This window comes from Fusarium oxysporum, chromosome 8 (assembly GCF_000149955.1).
Source record: "Fusarium oxysporum f. sp. lycopersici 4287 chromosome 8, whole genome shotgun sequence".
Lineage (NCBI taxonomy): Eukaryota > Fungi > Ascomycota > Sordariomycetes > Hypocreales > Nectriaceae > Fusarium > Fusarium oxysporum.
The window spans coordinates 1,073,456-1,092,720 of NC_030993.1; the positions used below are offsets into that span (position 1 = coordinate 1,073,456).

General features: G+C 47.7%; 5 protein-coding genes across 9 annotated transcripts; 3 read left to right on the forward strand and 2 right to left on the reverse strand.

The window, feature by feature from the left end:
• Nucleotides 1-3,795: 3,795 nt before the first annotated feature.
• Nucleotides 3,796-5,616, reverse strand: FOXG_03027 (uncharacterized protein). 2 transcript variants are annotated; one of them, XM_018380528.1, is made up of 3 exons: nt 4,216-5,607; nt 3,882-4,162; nt 3,796-3,817 (listed from the first exon to the last, which is right to left on the reverse strand). In XM_018380528.1, exon 1 carries the CDS (start codon nt 5,426-5,428, stop codon nt 4,349-4,351), a length of 1,080 nt encoding a protein of 359 aa, XP_018236815.1. In that variant the 5' UTR covers nt 5,429-5,607; the 3' UTR covers nt 3,796-3,817; nt 3,882-4,162; nt 4,216-4,348. The 2 variants fall into 2 exon arrangements, with proteins under 2 accessions (XP_018236815.1, XP_018236814.1); XM_018380527.1 differs by having other exon boundaries at nt 3,882-5,616.
• A 2,678-nt stretch (nt 5,617-8,294) lies between these two features.
• FOXG_03028 (protein farnesyltransferase subunit beta) lies at nt 8,295-11,889 on the forward strand. Of its 2 annotated transcripts, XM_018380530.1 has the most exons (6): nt 8,295-9,471; nt 9,608-9,735; nt 9,794-9,911; nt 10,002-10,313; nt 10,379-11,321; nt 11,418-11,889. In XM_018380530.1, exons 1-5 carry the CDS (start codon nt 8,786-8,788, stop codon nt 10,629-10,631), a joined length of 1,497 nt encoding a protein of 498 aa, XP_018236817.1. In that variant the 5' UTR covers nt 8,295-8,785; the 3' UTR covers nt 10,632-11,321; nt 11,418-11,889. The 2 variants fall into 2 exon arrangements, with proteins under 2 accessions (XP_018236817.1, XP_018236816.1); XM_018380529.1 differs by having other exon boundaries at nt 10,379-11,889.
• A 1,052-nt stretch (nt 11,890-12,941) lies between these two features.
• On the reverse strand, nt 12,942-16,541 carry FOXG_18459 (uncharacterized protein). Of its 3 annotated transcripts, none has more exons than XM_018398540.1 (4): nt 14,593-16,541; nt 14,148-14,539; nt 13,469-14,098; nt 13,236-13,416 (listed from the first exon to the last, which is right to left on the reverse strand). In XM_018398540.1, exons 2-3 carry the CDS (start codon nt 14,376-14,378, stop codon nt 14,006-14,008), a joined length of 324 nt encoding a protein of 107 aa, XP_018236819.1. In that variant the 5' UTR covers nt 14,379-14,539; nt 14,593-16,541; the 3' UTR covers nt 13,236-13,416; nt 13,469-14,005. The 3 variants fall into 3 exon arrangements, with proteins under 3 accessions (XP_018236818.1, XP_018236819.1, XP_018236820.1); XM_018398541.1 differs by having other exon boundaries at nt 13,236-13,342; nt 14,593-16,404; XM_018398539.1 differs by having other exon boundaries at nt 12,942-14,098; nt 14,593-16,404.
• Nucleotides 16,542-17,546: 1,005 nt separating this feature from the next.
• FOXG_03029 (uncharacterized protein) lies at nt 17,547-18,292 on the forward strand (the record flags this gene model as incomplete). Its single annotated transcript, XM_018380531.1, has 2 exons — nt 17,547-17,577; nt 17,946-18,292. The coding sequence occupies 2 exons, from the start codon at nt 17,547-17,549 to the stop codon at nt 18,290-18,292; spliced, it is 378 nt and encodes a 125-aa protein (XP_018236821.1).
• An 88-nt stretch (nt 18,293-18,380) lies between these two features.
• FOXG_18460 (uncharacterized protein) lies at nt 18,381-19,010 on the forward strand (the record flags this gene model as incomplete). The annotated part of the gene is made up of 1 exon (XM_018398542.1): nt 18,381-19,010. The coding sequence occupies one exon, from the start codon at nt 18,381-18,383 to the stop codon at nt 19,008-19,010; it is 630 nt and encodes a 209-aa protein (XP_018236822.1).
• Nucleotides 19,011-19,265: the final 255 nt, after the last annotated feature.

The following is a 19,265-nucleotide window of genomic DNA, read 5'->3' on the forward strand; positions in this document are numbered from 1 at the left end:
ATGAAGAAGAGAAACCGCATTGGCTGGGCAGACGAAGCAAGTTGCCACAAAGCATCAGATGTTCATTTGGCTGCTTGGGCGGTAAAACTCCAAGATGGATCATCTTCAGCCGTCTCACCAACCTAGGCAATGGACCGAGAGCCATTACAACCCTTTGCCATGGACACGGCCTCACTGTTTACAAGAGGACAAGTCCAGCGCCAGCTTCGCCGAAACACTAACCCTTCAAGACTGAGACCCGGACTCCACCTCAGGGTCTTGCAAGGGCTGGCTGGTTTAGTTAAGCTGTCGATCCCCTCAAACACCCCATTTGGCTGTCTGGTGTGGTGGTGATTGCCAGCGAACAACGTCCAGGATCAGTGCAGAAACATCTCCATTTAGGACATCACAGCCAATAGATAACCGGCATTTAGCAGAATCTGGTTTATGATGCTCTCGGGAGGTGCACGATATGCCCCGCGAACTTGAGTTAATGCGGCAAATCGTTCGTCAGCTTTTCAGTTCCCATTCAACCTCGTGATTCGTCGTTTATTTGCGGATAGCTGATGTGGTTGATCACGATTAAGAGCGTCCATCATTGTCCATTGATTTCTAGGCATGTTGCTTCCACATACAATGTTTGGCTGGGCTGATGAAGTCGCTGTGATTGAGATGAGAATGTATAATTGGTGTTGGGTACATCTCCATTGATGTCGATATTTCGCTCATTAGGCTTTCAATAGTCGTTGACGCATACCATACGTGCTTCCTCAACTGACCAGGCTACCCCAGGCTTGCATTGGCGAAGGCATAACATCACAATGCTGAAAGCAGAGAATCGTCAATCGTCGATCCAGTGATCAATTGCATTGATAGCAAACAAGATCAGAAGCCTTGCAAGCCTTGGTTTCTATTTAGTGTCTTAACTAGTAATTTCTGCACGGCAAGTATGTAAAGCATCAGGGCGAGCGAGAAGTCCACTTCAGGCTATCAGCGATCTTGATCTAGCCTGGCCATCTCCCGCGTTAGGCGTGCATACATAGATATATCGATCATGGAGGAGACAAGGAACTACCGGCGATACAAGTGTATCAGGGCAATACACAGCCTGATGTTGTGTCTTCTCAGCCACGTAAAGACGCTGGCCAGCCTCTCCAGAGTAATGAAGCAAAGGCTATATGGTGTCTGTGTGCAATGTTTCTCAAGCTTAGTAGTAGCACGAGGCCTCAAGACATGGCGCACTGTCTTCTCTGCGACCTGCGGCCAGACCACAACGCACGTTCATGCTGGGAGGTGGGCAGTGATGTCAGAAGCTCCCTCGAGAGAGCGGGATGAGACAATATCTAACACTAACACACTAAGATTCCGAATCTCATGAACTCGAGGGAATGTAAGCTGACATGCTCCGTATCAACCTCTGACTTCCCCCTGATACAGCTTCCTTAGCTGATTCTTGATGTGTTGACCGCATCTGATGCTACAACCAGGGTTCTCTTCAACACCCTGGCTATTCTCCGTGTGCACGTCTCATATTGTGGTAGTGCCCCCTTTGGTACGTCTCTATATTGAGTCTAGTCCCAGATGAATCTGCGGCCTTATTCACGGAGAATCGATGATGCGTGGTGTAGCGACGGCGTCTCTGATAATTCATGCGGATTAACTAGTTTTGTTTCTCAACAGAATAGCACGAGTCAGGACGTTTGAGAGCAAGGCGCGCGCCAACACTTAATCGGCTCATCCAATGATCAGACTCTGTAGGGCCGAACAGGTTATCAAGGCAAATGGCATGTTGTTCACGATTGGTCTGGCCAACGCAAAGGGTTAACAGATGTAGCCATAGTTGGTAGCTGTCCGTAGTAGCCGCATCGTATCTCCCGGTAGTTCCACAGTCGATGGATTCGATGCGCCGGCTATTGGCAACTCTGTTGCCATCAGACCATTTTTGACGCAGGGGTAGATTTTGACGCTCATCAGAGCAGGGGATAATCTTCGGCGGTGAAGATTTTGACCAAACACTGATGAAGAAACGACTCCATTCCTCGATCCGGATTCTAATTCAGGAGGCTTCAATCAATACTGCCGCTTATCGTGTTGTCTCTCTCTTTTTACCTTTCATCTGGCTGGCCGAGAATATGGATATCGGCCCCCGACACTCCGCTTCACCTCCACAACATCTCCGAGCCGATCGCTCCCCGCCATGGGCCGTGGGGACGCAAGGAACGCGGAATTCCTAATTAATCCCTCCTCTGTAACATCTGGTCTCATCTTCGTGGCCCTTAGACCATCGCGGGTGCGCACTATCAAAATGTCGTGGCCACGTCGATCTGTCGTATAGTTAGTTACGAGGGGCTGCAGTTTGTGTTCACCTGCACCGGCTAAGGATCAATCCGGTGCAGTCTGTATTAGTGGCCATAAGCTGGTCACGCAGCTGTGAGAAATGAAACCAAAAAGATAAACTATCATCATCCTTCATTCCTGAGGCCAACATCCGAGGTTTGTGCCAAGTATCTCACATCATGGCGGTGGTTTCTCGCACGTAGAACGTCAAGTTCGTCCTTGATCTTTAACCGTTGTACGAGAAACACTGAGTAGTCTCACTAGTACTACTCGATCAATGCTATGTCGTCAGATTCTGCAGTTACACTCAAGATCACCAGTTGTCGTGCAAGTGTGGCCGTTGGTCACCTTAACTGTTGATTGACAACTCACAACTGCTCCACCTCAAGATATAATATCTCCTTACTACACTATCAACATCTTCATCGTGGTGTTACAGTCTGCATAGTATCGGCTTTCATTCATCAAGTTGGATGATATTCTGCAGGTAAACCCAAGGCACCTTGGCTCCTGTCTTCATTGCCTTCGGGCAGCTCTGCAGCTGTTCACCTAGGATGATAGGCTGAGCCCCACGCATGCATGTATATGATGTAGAGCCAGATTATGTAGCTAATAATGGTTCTTTGGGGACATATGCATGTATGTGTTGTTACATGCATCTTGGTCTGGAACCTTCCAATCGCTTTGTGTTTGGCACAGCAGTTTGCTCGAGTCCGAAGTCGTCGAAAGACTGTGACTCATACTTGGCTTGCTATGAAGTTGATGCATTCCCTCCGAGAACGTCCTCAACTACATGCCTTTGAGTGGCTTGACTCTCATGGTATGAGGCGCAGCTATGTAATAATTAGGAATCACGCTGATGGTATCATGTCAAGGTGTATTATTCGCCTGAGGCTCACTACGGCCGGAGCAGGACACATCGACTTCAGGTTTATATCATTGTTCCATCTAATCTACAGAATACCTCGACTGAGGACAAGTGGTTTTGTTGCCAAGTTTCACTGTGTTTGTAATATGTCACTCAAAACATACTCGAGCCGTGTCACTTTGATGTTTGCCACTAAGTCTTCTAAGAGGAGTTCCAGTAATAGGACTTGCAGATTCTATACACGTTTCTTCACAATCAAATATTACCCGGAACCACATAGTATGGCAGTCTATATGGTAGCATGCACTTCGCAAACAGAGAACGTATTAGATTTATGACATTGCCAATATACTTTTACATCGTACTGCACTGTGCCAGCGACTATCATCGAATATCGGGGGGGGGGGGGGGGAAGATCATTGAGACGTGCAAACTGGTATCTTGAAAGGGTCATAATCATTAAATGTTGCAATTCATCACTCTACCGGTCAACGGAGAGACTTGTTTGCAGGCTCCAGGTTGCAACTGATCGTCACATACCTAAATCGTGTTGCTTCACCACAGACCTTTTGGTATCGCAGATTCAAGCTAGATAATACGCAAGGATATATTCAGTGATCATATGGAATATCCCTAAACTTGTTGGTTTCGCTTTTCTCGATTTATATCTTCTTGCAAGAGGGGAACAGAAACATACAAGTGCTGGATGTATCAATTGTCTTTTACGTTATAAAAGGATCGCCACGCAAATAAGCTATATTAAAGTCATTCAATATCAGGTTCACATGCTACCAAGATTAAGTCTGTGTTCACCGACGAGTTATTCAGGAATAAACATCTGAAATCATGAAATAACTCATTTACCATTAAGATCGACTATGGGGTATATAAACGCAACCGGATAGAAACAACAAACCTGCTGGCTGATCATGAATAGCAGTGAGACTTTTGAGAACCATCAGCGTGCAAGACCGACAACTGATTGACATGAGCATATGAGAGACATGTTAGAAGAGGGAGAAAATACTTGCCCTACAGGGCTTTGAGGATCCTGCAATCATCAGCCAGGACAGAAGAAATGTGTTGACAAATCTCAAAGTAGACAACAAACCTCAGTTGAGGTCTTTGTTAAGGTTGTTCTAGCTCTGTCCTTACATAGGACTCTTACTGTCCCAAGATTCGGCGCACGCCATAGCATTGATGTGCATGCTCAGCGAATCCTTCTGTGGACCATAGACGAGTCAACAGCGCAAGAAGAGGTCGATAAGGCCCAACATCCACAGGCACAAGCTCGGAAAGCGTACTCTGGGGAAGCACGCCTTGCATGTAGTGGCTATAAGTGACAAGGCAGCCCTGGCAAAGGACACCTTTATCAGTGCCAGCATCTGAGAGGGATGGGAAACGGATGGAAGCCATTCCGCCAAAGTCATCCTCTACAACCTCGGCCTTTCTTGGTAGTCTTGAGAGATCGCAGCCTGGAGGATCTAAAGGAGCCTCATGGAAGTGCCTGAATATTGCAGCATCTTTCATGGACGTTCTCCCGGGACGATATGTTGGCCTCAGTCTGGTCAGCTTCTCTGCCGAGCCATGTATCTCTAGGGCAAGCTCCTTTGCTTGCTTGACGCTGACAAGGCGTTCAGCCTGCTTATGCACGAATTGGAACCTCAGACCAAAGGTGCCAGGAACGCTGTGCATAACAGGAATGCGTTGGAGATCATGGTCAGTGAGACTAAAGCACTCCTTCGCCATAGCCGGAGACGTCATCCGGAGAGCCTGGTTCTCATAGAGGCACTCAAAACAAACCCTCTCACAGGTTGGCAGGAAGAGAAACCCCCCAAAAGCGAGACACGAGACACATTTGCTCTGCCGGAGAGCAGAATGAAGCAAGGTAGCAGGATGGTAGCTCAAAAGATGAGTCTGTCCCAATACAGCCAAAGCCTCGGGAGCATGTTGGACCGTCTCCCAATACACCGGCAGGTCCTCAATCACATCCTTTCCTAGAAGAGAAACCCTCGACAGGCGGGACAGAGATTGGAAGTCGAGGAGATCAAGCACAGACAATAGAAGCTCTGCGGGGAGACAATCCAATTGGCCTAGAGAAGAAGCCAGAAGTCGTGGCTGGTTGGAGATGGATGTAGTGGATGGGAGCAATCGATTCCGGTTGGGTACATAGCGAATCATGCCCTTGAACTCTGATTCCTCGGTACGGGTGAACTGTTGGAGGACGTTGCAGTGTGTAGCCATGGCGTGTTATTAAACAATATGTGAGAGTGTAGTTAAGTTATACGACAAAGTTGGAAATCTTTCCGCACAATGATGCAAAGAAGAACAAAAATTATAGAAGGACACTAACTTAGTAGACGAATGGACGACACTAGGCTTATAGGTTAGAAGAGAAAAGCGGTAAAATAGTTGCACGAGTGAGTGCTCTTAGACCTCTCGAGAAAGGCCGAGGTTACAGGCTGTGTAGAGACTGACTCAGCAGAGTGAACCGCTCAGATTCCAGGATTTAACACAGAAAAAGCAAACTTGGAGTCTAGGGATATTGCTTGGACTGGACGGATACGCACAGCTGGGTGGGCTTTCCCTGCATGGGCATCAATTAAGCGCGGGGTCTGATGTGGTGTTGGGGGCACTAAAATAAGTGAGGCTCTGATCTTGATGGAGTATAAATCCGATTTTCTACAACCTCACAACTACCAAGCTGTTTGATACAGCTAGCGCTATATCCTATACTCTGGTTCTTTTCTTTCTCTCATACTCAACACATCTCTTGCTTGTTTTTATGACAGATACCATGAGCTGTCTACTCCAAGGTCCTTGTCTCGGCTATGTACCATGGATGATATCGTGCATATGCCCCGGACCGGTTTGACAAGCCGGTCTTTGAGTTCCGGACATGTCCCCACCATGAAATGTCTAACCTAAGCATGGGTGCATATTGGAGCAAGATGCCATGCCACTGCACCAGAATATCTCGTGGTGTTTTGTTCCCGCGGAATTCCAGAGTTTCAAAGGGCGTTATCAGCGTATCAAATAAGAGTGTTTGATCTGTTTCTTATTATAATAGATTCCGCGGTATGTGTACTTCCTCGGATCGGCCCTTTGTTATGCTTGAGTGACATGACATTGGATGTCGGCAAACCAACCGGCTTATACAGTTGGCCCTGCAGACCTGCACAACGCATCCATATTCTGATATATGTTTACAATACAGAATTACTAAACGAGGTAAAGCTATCAACCGGGCTCGAAAATGAGACTGTCCCAGGCTTGTTATTTGCTACCCAGTTATTAAACAGATCCGACAAGTCACGATACCATTATTCTTCAATTACTCATAACTGTTCCTCGACACAGCTCTGGCTCTCGCAATTCTACGTCTTTTCCATACCGACTCACAACCACGCACGTACATGGCAAACATATTAATTAGACAACTCCATCACAACATCAAATGGTCAATCATATCTCCTTCCATTAATTGATCGATCTTCATTAGCGCCCCCACCAACCAAAGACAGTGAGTTGGGGGTTGGCTCGGTTCGGGCCAAGCTTCGGTCGAGAACTCGGATTTTCGAAGGACATTGCTCGCTCGACTCATTCAACTTCCGTGAGTAGCGTCGGACTTTCTTTTTCGTATGTCTCTCAATATTTGGGATCTGCGTCGTCCCGTCTTACTCTCACCTTGTTGGGATAGTTAATCCAGTGAAGTTCTCGTAAATGTGCAAATGATCACGTCCTGCTGCAATAGCTACAGTAGTGTGAAACTGAGCCGTCTGAAACCGAACAACTCTTGCACGACTAGTCAACTAGTGCAACACTTTTTTGTGTTGAATGTGTTATTTCTTCTCTGAGACTAACAGGCCAAGTTAATCGGAAACTTACCTCCGCCTTGACGTGCAAGTTAGAATACCCTAGCGTCGGTACTTGAGAACCATGCTCTATGCAAAAATTGCTTCTAGAAAACCTGCTAACAAGAATTTTCTGGCTGTTTCGGACCGATACATGTGGCGTGCAATGGTTTGACGGTGGCCGAGGACAGGCTGTGATGTTCTGGCTGGAAACTGCTGTTTCTGCTCCCTCTTGCAGGTTCAAATACGGCTGTTGTGTGTTAGAAGCGTTTTGAGTTTGCGTATCTCATGTTGTATCTGGTCTCCTGGGCTTATACCCGAGGTCTCTCACTGACTTACGAAACACCAAGAATTGGAGGGTCCTGCAGGTTTGGTGTCGATGTCAACTATTATAGTTGTAGTATCGATGTAAATTTATAATCCTTTCTCTTACTATTCCCTCTTGAAGAATACTCTGCACGATCACTTGCGCATTTGAAAGGTTCCGATCAGCAGTATGTGGGTAAATTTTGCCTTGGCTTCGTTCGCAGACACCACATATCATTCATGGTATTCTTCAGTAGATACCAGTGTTTCCAAAGCCAATTGCTTTAGCTGCTGGTTAAAGTTAGAAAGCCTGGGCTTGACAGTGAGTCTCTGGTTCTTAACTGAATCTCAGAAACTATAATGGGTCTGGATTCTCAAAGACGGCTGAATATCGCCAAGCTACTTACAACTATGCCAAGACAAGAAGTATCAGAAAGCCTTGAACATTCATCTACGAATTGATCTAAGTAATACTAAGTTTAGAAACACTATGGTTCATTGAGTGCCTCTTTGCCCACACGCAAAGTGGAGGTAATTGAGAATCCAATTTTATACCCAATGAAAGATCTGAATACATCTGCTGACTTTAAAAAATACTATAATTTTCCTGGCCTAGTTTTTCTTGGATGTCTACCTATGTCGCGAGAGAGACTCATCTTCTACATAGAAGTGGCAAAAAAAAGAAATGTTGAAGACTACCTGCAACTTCCCACTGAAACCCATTTATGATGTAGCCAAGTATACCATCAGCATTGTGGAATACAACCACAGAATGATATTGGTCCCATAACAGTCTCCTGAGATCTTGTTGAATTGGAAATTAACCTCCCAACTCTCCACATCGAGCCTGTCTGAATGCGCAAGTCTGTAGGGTAGGTAAATATGCTTAACCTTCAGTGACCAGGTAACATGGCCGTTCCACAGGCAGTTATTTTCCAGTTTGTTCTTAATTTCTTGTACTCAATACTTCTCCTGTTTGGTTTCTTCCTCTTTGGTGTTAGAAAGTATCCAGAGCTGTGGTGGTTTCAAGCTCATACAGTTTGTCTGTCTTTTCAACTATAACATTGACGTTTCTTGAAGTCAAACAAGTCACGCAATACCTCAAGCACCGCAGTCCAACCGATTCTGCGTCGACCATTACCAGATCCAAGCTCAAGATAATAGGGTTTCCAATATTAAAATCAACACAAACTCGAGGGAATCGACCTCATGGGATGACCTGTCGTTGGTACTAAAGTAACCAACAAAGAGAATGCCCCGCCAAACGCATATTCTTATTGGGCACAGGAACGAAATCGTCCACTTGAACCAATATGTGGGGGTAAGATGGGATTGTGAGATACCATGGCTTGGAGAACAATATCAGCCCGACTTCTCATTGTTAAAGCAACGCAAATAAGGCAACGGGATATAATATAAATATTGGTTCATCAACTGAGTTATGAGAGCCCGTTCTCGTCACACACGCCCTCGACCTCGCGTTTTATTTCCACGCATCAACAACAGCAACAGCAATACTGTCACCAGCAATATCAGATCAAACACAAGAATGGCTTCAGCTGCAACAGCGCCACAGCCCGATGTTGAACTATCCATACCGCCTCTCTTCACTACTGAGCCTCTCATCCGCGATAGCCTACCCACAGAGTCATCGCGTGTCCAGGATGCAACGATAGACGAAGTCCTACCTTTTCTTCAAGGTGAAGAATTCGACTACTGCAACTCCCACGGCCTGCCCCATCTGGACCGTCGCCTCCATGTAAAGTTTTTGCATAAGCAACTGGGAAAGCTGCCCGCCGCTTTCACCACCGCTGACCCCAGTCGGCCCTGGTTCTTCTACTGGTGTCTGTCTGCTCTTGTTCTCCTAGGAGAGGATGTCATGGAGTACCGCCAGAGACTTGTCGATACCGTTCGACCTATGCAGAATCAAGATGGAGGCTTCGCTGGCGGGTTCGGACATACCTCGCATCTCGCCACCTCCTATGCAACCGTTCTGTCGCTGGCCCTGGTCGGCGGTGAAGACGCCTACAAGGTCATCGACCGTCGAGCAATGTGGAGATGGCTATGCTCACTCAAGCAGCCCGATGGAGGGTTCCAGATGGCACTCGGCGGCGAAGAGGACGTCAGGTATGTGCATGCTGTACCACTACACCATAATACTCTTCTCTGCAGCGCGGCGATCAAGGCCCGCAGTTCCCCATCGGTCTCATGCCGTGAACCCCAAGGACGCATCTACGATCACTTCCTTCTAACAAAGTTGCAGGGGGGCTTACTGCGCGGCCGTCATCATATCGTTACTCAATCTACCTCTTGAGCTATCACAGGACTCTCCTGCACGATCCGCTGGCCATACTAGTCTATTCACTGGGCTTGCAGACTATGTACACCGATGTAAGTGACGCACGAAATCCCAAAGTAATGATTCCGTCTCTGATCATCCACCGTAAAGGCCAGACGCACGAGGGAGGCGTGTCGGCAAAGCCGGGCATCGAAGCACATGGTGCATATGCCTTTTGCGCTCTCGGATGCCTCTCGATTCTTGATTCTCCACATCGTTCTATCCCGAGGTATGCTTCTCCCTTTGTCTAACCACTCATGTTGTGACATGGAAGCGGTGCAGTGCATGCTAACCTTGTCTTGATGTTTCTGTTCTGTAGGTATCTCAATGTTCCACTGCTTATCTCTTGGCTGTCTTCGCGACAGTACGCCCCAGAAGGTGGTTTCTCAGGTCGTACCAATAAGCTAGTCGACGGTTGCTACAGTCACTGGGTCGGAGGATGCTGGCCCCTCATCGAGGCTGCACTCAACGGACCCGGGTCCGGCCCTGGAGGGGAAGAGGCCAATTCAGGCGGCCACGCGCTCCCTGCGGCCAAGTATAGCCTTTTCAGCCGTGACGGCTTGATCCGCTACATCCTTTGTTGCTGTCAAGACCAGTCTAAGCGGGGTGGTCTGAGAGACAAACCGAGCAAGTATGCAACTTAGTGGCCCTGCATCTAGAATTTCTGAATGAGCGCTGACTCGAGCCCAACGACAGGTACTCTGACGCCTACCACACATGCTATGTACTTTCTGGCTTGAGCGCAGCGCAGCACAAGTGGAACTTGGATGTTGCTCGACCTCACGAGGCAGATGTGACAGGCGACTCGTGGTCCGTGACACCGTGTATGGATGGTGAACAGATCTTTGATGAGGAAGATCGAGTTGCTACCGTGCATCCTGTCTACGTTATTCCGCAGCATAAAGTGGAGGATATGCAGAGTTACTTTTCGTCCAAACATGGCTTCTAGATCAAGTAGCACTCGTGTAGCGCTGGATGGGGCTTGGAAGCCATGAGAAAAGAGAGGCCATGCAGCTGAGACATGTTACTTTTCGATGTACTTCATATGTTGGGAATCTTGTGAGGGAGTATATTCGAAATACCGAGGATTGATGCATTGCTCGCTCGGGCACACATATCTACCAACTCTGTGGCAATCTAGCCCAGACAGAGATACATATTTTGTAGCCAAAGCATGACATGGAGCCTGCGTCGTCGAGGTTGGACAAACTGGGCTTATCCATCTTGGATCAGAGATACAGCACACAAACAAACATGGACCGCAGTGCATGCATGAATCAGAGTCAGAATCAGTGGATTCGCGGGGGGGGGGGGACATTCAGCTTCTTCACACACAAGCCGACTTTGATGGCGCCATGTCGTGTCGTCAACAGGCATGACAGAGTAACAGTGCAGCTAACATGCGTTTCGATCAAATAACCAAGGCTGTATGCCTGGCTGAGTCACATACTTCTGGGACATTGAGTGCTTGAACTTTGCTCCACTGTAACTTGATCCTGTAATCACAGAAAACCGTATTGAATTGAGACCTGCATGAGAAATCGAGACCAATTTCTATAAGCCCGCACAAAGAGATGTGTTCTGAAAGGATAGGATAGAATAGATTTGGATTTGGATTTCAAGATAATTGTCACTACTGGTTAGTTCCTAAAGAGCCCAATCTTATATCTATCTTGCATTATGATGAGGTCAATAATGAACTGTGCCTCTTTCTCTAATACGGCTTTCCCACCAGCGACACTCCCTCTTAAAACCCGCAATTAAGTCCTGGAAAGACTCTTCTGCGGTGTTATTCAAAAGTTTGCTTTGAAGTTACGCTTTGTGAAAGCCAAATCGGCACAAACTTACCGCGATATCCAAGATGGCAGCATTTTACAGAAGGGAGCACGTTCAACCATCTTGTCCTCAACAACAGCAATTTAGCCACTTTCAGGTGAGCAGTATTAAAGCGTGAATAGGACTGGTTGGATTATTTTTATTTGTCTGCGCATCAGGATGAACGCCAGTCGTTGCTCTGTCTGGTGAAATGTTGAGTACGAAGCCATAATATAAAGGACTTATATGCTCACTTAGAGTCTAGTTTTTACTAGCAACTACCTAAGAGAACCAAAAAGTCTTCAATCATACCGTCAAAAAGTTATTGGTCATCCTATCATCCGCCAATGCCATGTCATAAGTTCCTGGCTGAGTTCTAGAACCAAGTGTCCACCCTCCATGTGAATACAAGCACTTTTATCAAGACTTGTGACTTGAATCTGGCCAAATATTCATTCGTTACAGATGAATACTTTGCTCATGAAGGAGCATGGTACAAGCAACATCATGTCGGTAATATTGAAGCTGTGGGAGCCGTCCATGCTGAACAGTCTGGACTATGTGTCAACGACAACCAAGAGTCGTTGGCTTCCAGCTGATGGCGATTAGATACGCCAGACAAACGGAAGCCTCTGCACTACCTTGAAATCAATATCAGATATCCCATTGCATCACAGTAATCTTACCATCATGGCTGAGCCAGTGTCACTGCATTCTTGGTATGAAATCGGCATCTGCCACCTAAAACAAACCCGACCAGTACTGGACTTCTAGATCTCACCATCAGATGTCGTGAAATTAAAGTGAGTTCTCTTACGTCTGTCAGTCTGGTGATACAAGTGGCAACTAAGATTTGAAAGCAGACAGAAGCAGAAAACGCAACATCTGGCTTCTCCTTGAGAAGAGCTAAGAGCATAATATTACATCACGTTGGAAATCGACATTGTGCACTATTCCTTCTCATAAACGAGCCAAATAGATGTGACAGGATCAAGCCCCTAACCTTCATTCTGTATCGGAGTTAAACTCGAGCTGACAGCGCTCTTCTACAGTCTAAACTATCCTACGGATGATGTCTCATTTAGGACATGCTGCTTAAACTGAGAACAAGTCGATCTAGCCCGCCTCGAACGTGAGGGGCGTTTAAATAGTTATCTCAGATAGTTCGACAGCATATACATGATCAGACGGTTGCAGTTCTGCAAGTCGTGTCATCCTTCGAGACCAGAGTCCTCTATCGTCAAATTGAAGAGGCCCAAGCACCTTGATCGACCGGCAAGACATAACCGAGCTGGACCCTGCTGAAAACTTCGAAGTGTACTACCGATCATACGTAATAAGTTGTCTTGTCATCTTACCTGCGGATTGAAGGCCGTGAGGAAGGCCCAGGGCTGTCCAGGTTACATGGTGACCGTAGCCACAGAGCTTGAAACTATGTAGTTTACCCGAACCATTTGTAATTCTTGTCATCGTTGTTATTATCAATTCTTCTAACGGACAAGAGATGCACCCTTGTTCCCTATCAAGTGGGCCTTTATGAGGACAAAGAAGATGAGTGTGAACTTCCACAAGACTTTGAGAGACACCACTGTTCTATTTCCCTACTGTGGAAATCAGATATCTTGGTTGGTAATATGGGACCTTGACAGACCAGGCGTCTAACCACCATGAATAGCCTCAAGTTGCTTATGTTAAGGGGACCTCAAAGGAGTCTCATGGCTTTATAGCTCTCGCTTGCGGTTGGTTTACTAGCACTAGGTTGACAGCTGTCACGGAGCTCGAAAAGCTTAAGGAGTGAGCACATGTAGAATTACAATGACGCGCTGTATATTAATGCTCTTCTCTCTACCGTCGTCGCCCATCATGTCAGCAATTCCGAAGTAGGTACTGCCCCTCGCCCCGTCTCTCACCAATGCTCTCTGTCAGGAAACATGAGGCTGAGGTCGACAAAAAAGGGAATCAACGACATACGTGGGGCACCCACAACCGTAGCCACATGGGACCAGCAAGCCCTCAAAGTTTTTCTGACGTGGAGATCTCACGATCCAGTCGTAGTAAGCATCCCACGTTTGTTAGGGTTGCTACCGGAGAAACAAAGCCATGCTAAGCTACCATGATTCGGTTTGGGAGGATGATATTAGTCTCTTGCTCGTTGCTGCTCCCGACCGCATAGGCGCCGCCGCATGCATCACAACTGGCGATACGCTGGAGGTGGCAAAGCCCGCAAAAATGCGTCAAGTCCTTTTCGTCGCTGGCGGTTATCAAAGTTTCGGATTCAACTTATTTTGTACAAGGAGTTTGGACCCAAACCCAAAACACTCAGAATCTCCATTCATCATGTTCTAATTTGGTGGGCAGCATCTTGGGACGTGTCGACATGTCATGGGGTTGCCTGAGGCGGTTGGACGGTCACGTCAGAGCTAACTAGCGGCACCCAAGATAGAAATTCTGGAAGAGTTCGAATTGTCGAATCGTTGTTCGACGTCGGAAAGCTCCAAGCTCGCTCCGTCATGGCTCGCGTTTGCATGGGGCTCCCTTGTCCCTCCACAAAGCCCACAGAATCTTTCGAGGGACGAATTTTAGCATCATCCCTGTCACGTCCTGCAGCTTGATATCAGTCCTGCAGATGCTTGGCAGGTTGTTTGTTTACCGTCGAATATGCTTTTGTCGTTAGCTCGGCTCTAGTAAGTAAAGTAGCTAAGAAACTGGGCAATGCAGGTGTTGTTGGACCAGATATCCGATACCTGACATGGTGAAACCGCTGATTCGCCGCATGTGATTGATAACTTCTTTCAAAATGGATGCGCTCGCGAAGTTGCTGGGATTTGGATTTGATATCGGCGCAGATGGAGTGAGAAGATGGCCACCCCCATGGATACATCAGCAGGGTAAGATGTCCGAAAGGTACAACGGTACTCTTTATCGACTAGCTTGTGCAGAGAGAATATGCCGCCATTGGAAGTTGCCTCGAGGTTCCAGTGCAGAACAGTACATAGAGTAAGTAATGTTGTTTTTATCAACAGAACGGCATTGCCAACACATCTATGCATGAGGTTAGTAGGGGCTGACCCCAAACTTGTCTGCACCTGCCTTACCTTGCCTTAGTCTTTGCCTCGACTTTCTTTCTATTGGGGTTCTTCCTGCCATTCATTTCCATACGTTACCCCTCCTGGCGTAGCTAATAAGGCAAGTACGGCGTTCGGACGTTCCATGGGCTGCCTTTCCCCCTCTTCGACACGTCGGCTCCCTTCTGCACAGGCCGCGCTCTTCCCTCAAAACTCTGTGCCTGCTACCATCGGAGGCTGGTTGCAAGTACAGACTTTGGATCGCACTAGAGAAATTGGCTTGTCCAAGGTTAAGCACAAATGAAAAAATTGTTCTCTTGTCATCCAGTTCTATGTACAGTCCATACCTGAACATCAACCAATCCCTCGTTACGCTCATCTTATAGCCCCGTCTTTATCCCTAAGGCATTCGAGCAGAGGCTGTTGCGCATCATCCAATCAGTCTTGGCGCTTTCACCGTTCTTGTCATGTTCGAGCCACAGTTACAAGAGCTCAGTTGCTTTTTCCTGCGTGCTGGGTGCTGGGTGCTGGGAACAGCCCTAACGGCGCCCACACCCACGCCTGTGGATGCATGGCGCAGGGCATGGTTGGCAGGGGTGGAAGGGTCTGAGGGAGCAGTGCCGTTGAATGTCTGGGCCAGCCACTGACTGTACTGTTCATGCACGTCGTCCCGCTGCTTCACCGACCCTTTCTCCAGGCCCTGGGGAGTGGGATGCGGAAAGCATCGAAGTGGACTGTCCTCGCCTGCTTCGGGTGGTGTCACTGTTGAATTTGTTCCTACTCTTTACTTGCATTTGTCAAAGAATGACAGAACTGATAGCGGGAGTCGTATTCGAAAGTTTAGCGCTACTGTCACAGCTTTCATGATGCTATTCCGAACTGAAGATTGGAGGCCCGCGATGGCCAAGATTGGAAGCGCCCATCGCTAGATACAAAGACAAGCCCTATAGGTCCCTGAGTTGGGCAATATGAGAAACTCGCGCTCTTCTTAATGTGCTTTTTCCGTGTGCGGATCGGCCATGATCTTAACCGCCACATGAAGTTGAATGAGAACGTGGCCCGCTCCCACTGAGTCGTTGTTGCTCGGCTCCAGTGCGACACTCTAGCCATCAGACTAGGCCGCACAACACGGCCGACCATTTCGCGCGCGACTGGCGAGGATCAGAATATGATCCTAGCATATGCCAATCCCGACCCTGATAATTTTCGCTTCGAATTATTAGTTGCGGTTACAATGGACAGCTCGAATTTGGTCCTGCAGCAACTCCGGCCACCGGGGCTCTCGGGGCTCAAGAGGAGGGGTTCAAGGTGGATTGCCCCTCGCTGCAGCTCATCGTCCTTCTTTGGACAGAAAGTACTACGTACTCATACAGCACGGTACTGATACAGTACTCTAAAGGTCTCACTGCTGTGCATTAGTGGCCGCCGAAACAGAGATCTCAGACGTCAAGATATGGATGGTGGTCAGAGTCAGGTACATGCTGTTGGTTACTCTGGCTGTCTGGTGTTGAATTGCAGTATGTAGAAGCTGCTTCTACGGCGGCAGAGTGACTACCACTACCGATTTTGCCCCTCTCAAACCCGCCGGGCTTTTCGAACGTCCGGCATGGCAACAGAAACGAATTACCCGCCTTGGGCCACTACGGTGATCTCCTCTTCGCCACTTGACTTGAAGCTAAAGCAAGTTGAAATTACTGCCATGTCGCAGTGCATCTTCAATCGCATGTCTGCATGAGCTTCACAAACGGGGCCCTTACTGGCCCCATCGCCCCCCCATTCCAGACCATGCTCTCATGCCCTCATGTAGTCGGCCGGATACAAAGCCCTGACCATGCTTACATTTGTCCTGTAGATAACCATCACAAGGAGAAATGGGCAAGCGACCACAACAATATAAAGTTTGAACGAGGCTAAATAAAGCCGCCAAAGAAGAATGACACCATGGAGACAACACAGGAAAATAAAACATCACCCGCGAGAAAGGATTCAGCTAGCTGCAGAGCAAGGACTGAGACGGAAAATAGGAACCTACTAAGTTCTTTCGAGGTACGCCAGTGGCCGAAGGCGTTAACTTTGAGACTTATCAGAGAGATCGCCTGCTTGCTGCATCCTCCATGTGTTGCGGTGGAGTGGCCTAGTCGCCAGCGGTTTGGATCAACTGGCAACCAGGTAGGCCAGCACAGCAAGATGGGTCACACTCTTTCGAGAGCCGCATCGTTGCTTGCATCTATCTCCATTCGCGTGTCGTCCTTTGTCTCCAGACACCCCCGGTCCCACGCTAACAAGCTGTCTGGAATAAAGGCACACACGTCTCGCCGTTCCATCGGCTCAACTCGACTGCAGCAGATGGATGTACATACCATCAGTACCTAATATTACTCAAGACGGATATTTCGACACAACTAAGGTTATCCTTGTGTATTTTCCCACATTGCTCGTCCTTTCAAATTCGTCCTTTCCTGTTTCAAAAACCCTCCAGCTCCTTCAACCTCTCCATCCATCTTAATTCATCTTTCGCGCCAGCCGTTTGAGCTTCTTTTGACTCTGGGCACAACGAATCGAGTAAACTTGACAGGACCCTCCTCCACCCTCAACAGCCGCTTAAGATTTGCAAGGCCTGTTTCAGTTGTTGCAATTCGGTTCCTGACATCCCTTACGACCTCCACATCCTCTCTACCCGCTGTAACGCTCGATCCTGGAGTTCGTCCTCGGAGCTAAACCCTGTCTTCGGCATCAGTCGTCTATTTTGATCTAGACAAGCGTTTATTTTGTTCGCGTTTCCTCCATTGATATTCTTTTGTCATAAAAACATCCCCTCTCATGCTCTGCATTCTCTCCACCGTCTTTGCCGCCTTACAATAAGCTCTTATATGCTTGGATTCCCGCCTTTTTGAACCCTCAATCATAACAGCAACTGCAACCTTACACATCGTCGACTTCACCACTCGTCACGTTTAGTGAGAGCCATCAACAGCAACACCACAATGGGCGGTTTCTATATGCAATATCTTGAGAGTAAGTCAACGCTGTGAAGTCCATCATTTTTCTCAATGGCAATTATGTCTATGGCACCAGTAACTCGTCAGGAACACAATTGGTTGAAGGGGCCAAAAAAAAAGTTCGCATGCAGGGTAAACGTTCCCCGCATGTGGTGACAGACAACTATTGTTCTACCCTTGTTGTGTGACACAAGTTGAGCAATAATTTGATGTCCGACGCGATTGAGGGCACATGGAAAACCTTGAACTAAACGCCGGGTTTGGCATCTTGATCTATATTGCTCCATTTGTGGACGGATGTCATGAACACCAGTTCGTTTGGATGTGTTTTGGGCGTTACCAGTTTAGAGACATGAACTCGTTTGCTAACAAGGTGCGAAACAGGCCTTTGCCGACGCCGAGGATGGACAGACCCCATGTACGAGTGCTACCGGGACCATAACGGCTACACTTGCCTTGTTCTTGTCAATGGACGCGAATACCAAACGGACCTCGCATACGAATCTGATGTTCTAGCCCAAGAGAACGCAGCCATGCGTGCCTTCATGGTCTGTCGTAACTTTTCTGTCAATGGGGGTATGCTGGCCCGCAATGGTATCGTTCAAGGACTTCCTGCACAGGAACCGTCTCGCCGTCGCAAGAGCCGTCACACGTCTTCTCGAGACAGCGACCGCCACAGCAGGCGATCTGGTCACCATTCCAGCAGTAGCTCGACTGCCTCATTCGACTAGAAAGCACCAGGAGGCAGCCATTGGCGGGCGATTGAGTCCAGCTTGACAATACTCTGATGAGTTTGCATCAGCGTTGAGGCCAGCTCGTATGGGAGCATGTTCAAGAAACACGACGGGAAGGAATCACACACAAGACGACTTACAAGCGGTTGAAATGCTTCACAGCAATCCCAAGGATATACCCAAACCAACCTCCCTCCTTGGCAATCTCTCTCACGAAGAGTTATCAGCTACCCCCTTTTTTCGTTACTACCATCACATTTCGGTTTTTGTTTTGTTTTTGCCTTCTTACTGTTTTACCCCATTGTTCTTCACTTTACACTGGGGAGCGGCGATATATATCTTGATATATCCTATCTGCTGCCAACGAATCATGACGACACGACACGATTTAGATGCTATCTTACATTTCTACGGCCGGCATTTTCTTTTGCACTGTCACCGTTCGGTGTCCTTGTTCTCCGCGAGGGACGATGTTGCGACACTTAAAGCAAGTTCGGCTTGCTCTGATTTTCTTCCTTTGACCTTTTCCGGTGGTCTGTTGGATGCCGTCACACGTTGCATGGGTTTTGATACGGCAATTGGTCTGAAAAAACACCACGCAACCAAGGAGCCACCAACCCATCATACAGATTGTTATCATATGCTCGAGAACAATGGCACAGCGAAGAACGGGAGATGGAGAGTTCAAAAACATTTGCATTTGGTTAAAAGTTGAACTGGATAGTGGCGTTATTGCTCACTAACCGCACAAAGCTGGGTTTGACCCGTTGGACGACAATTTGACGAACTATGACAAAGAGAAAAAGCACACTGTTTCGGGGGTTCATTGAACAATTGACGATTAGCGAAGAGTGACATTTTACTCAGATCCTCAGATGGCGGACTCTGATGAGAAGATATGTATTCTGCTTTGACGGATGGAAAAGCACAAGCATGGTTGGAGCCAGCGTTGAATTTCACAATCACGATA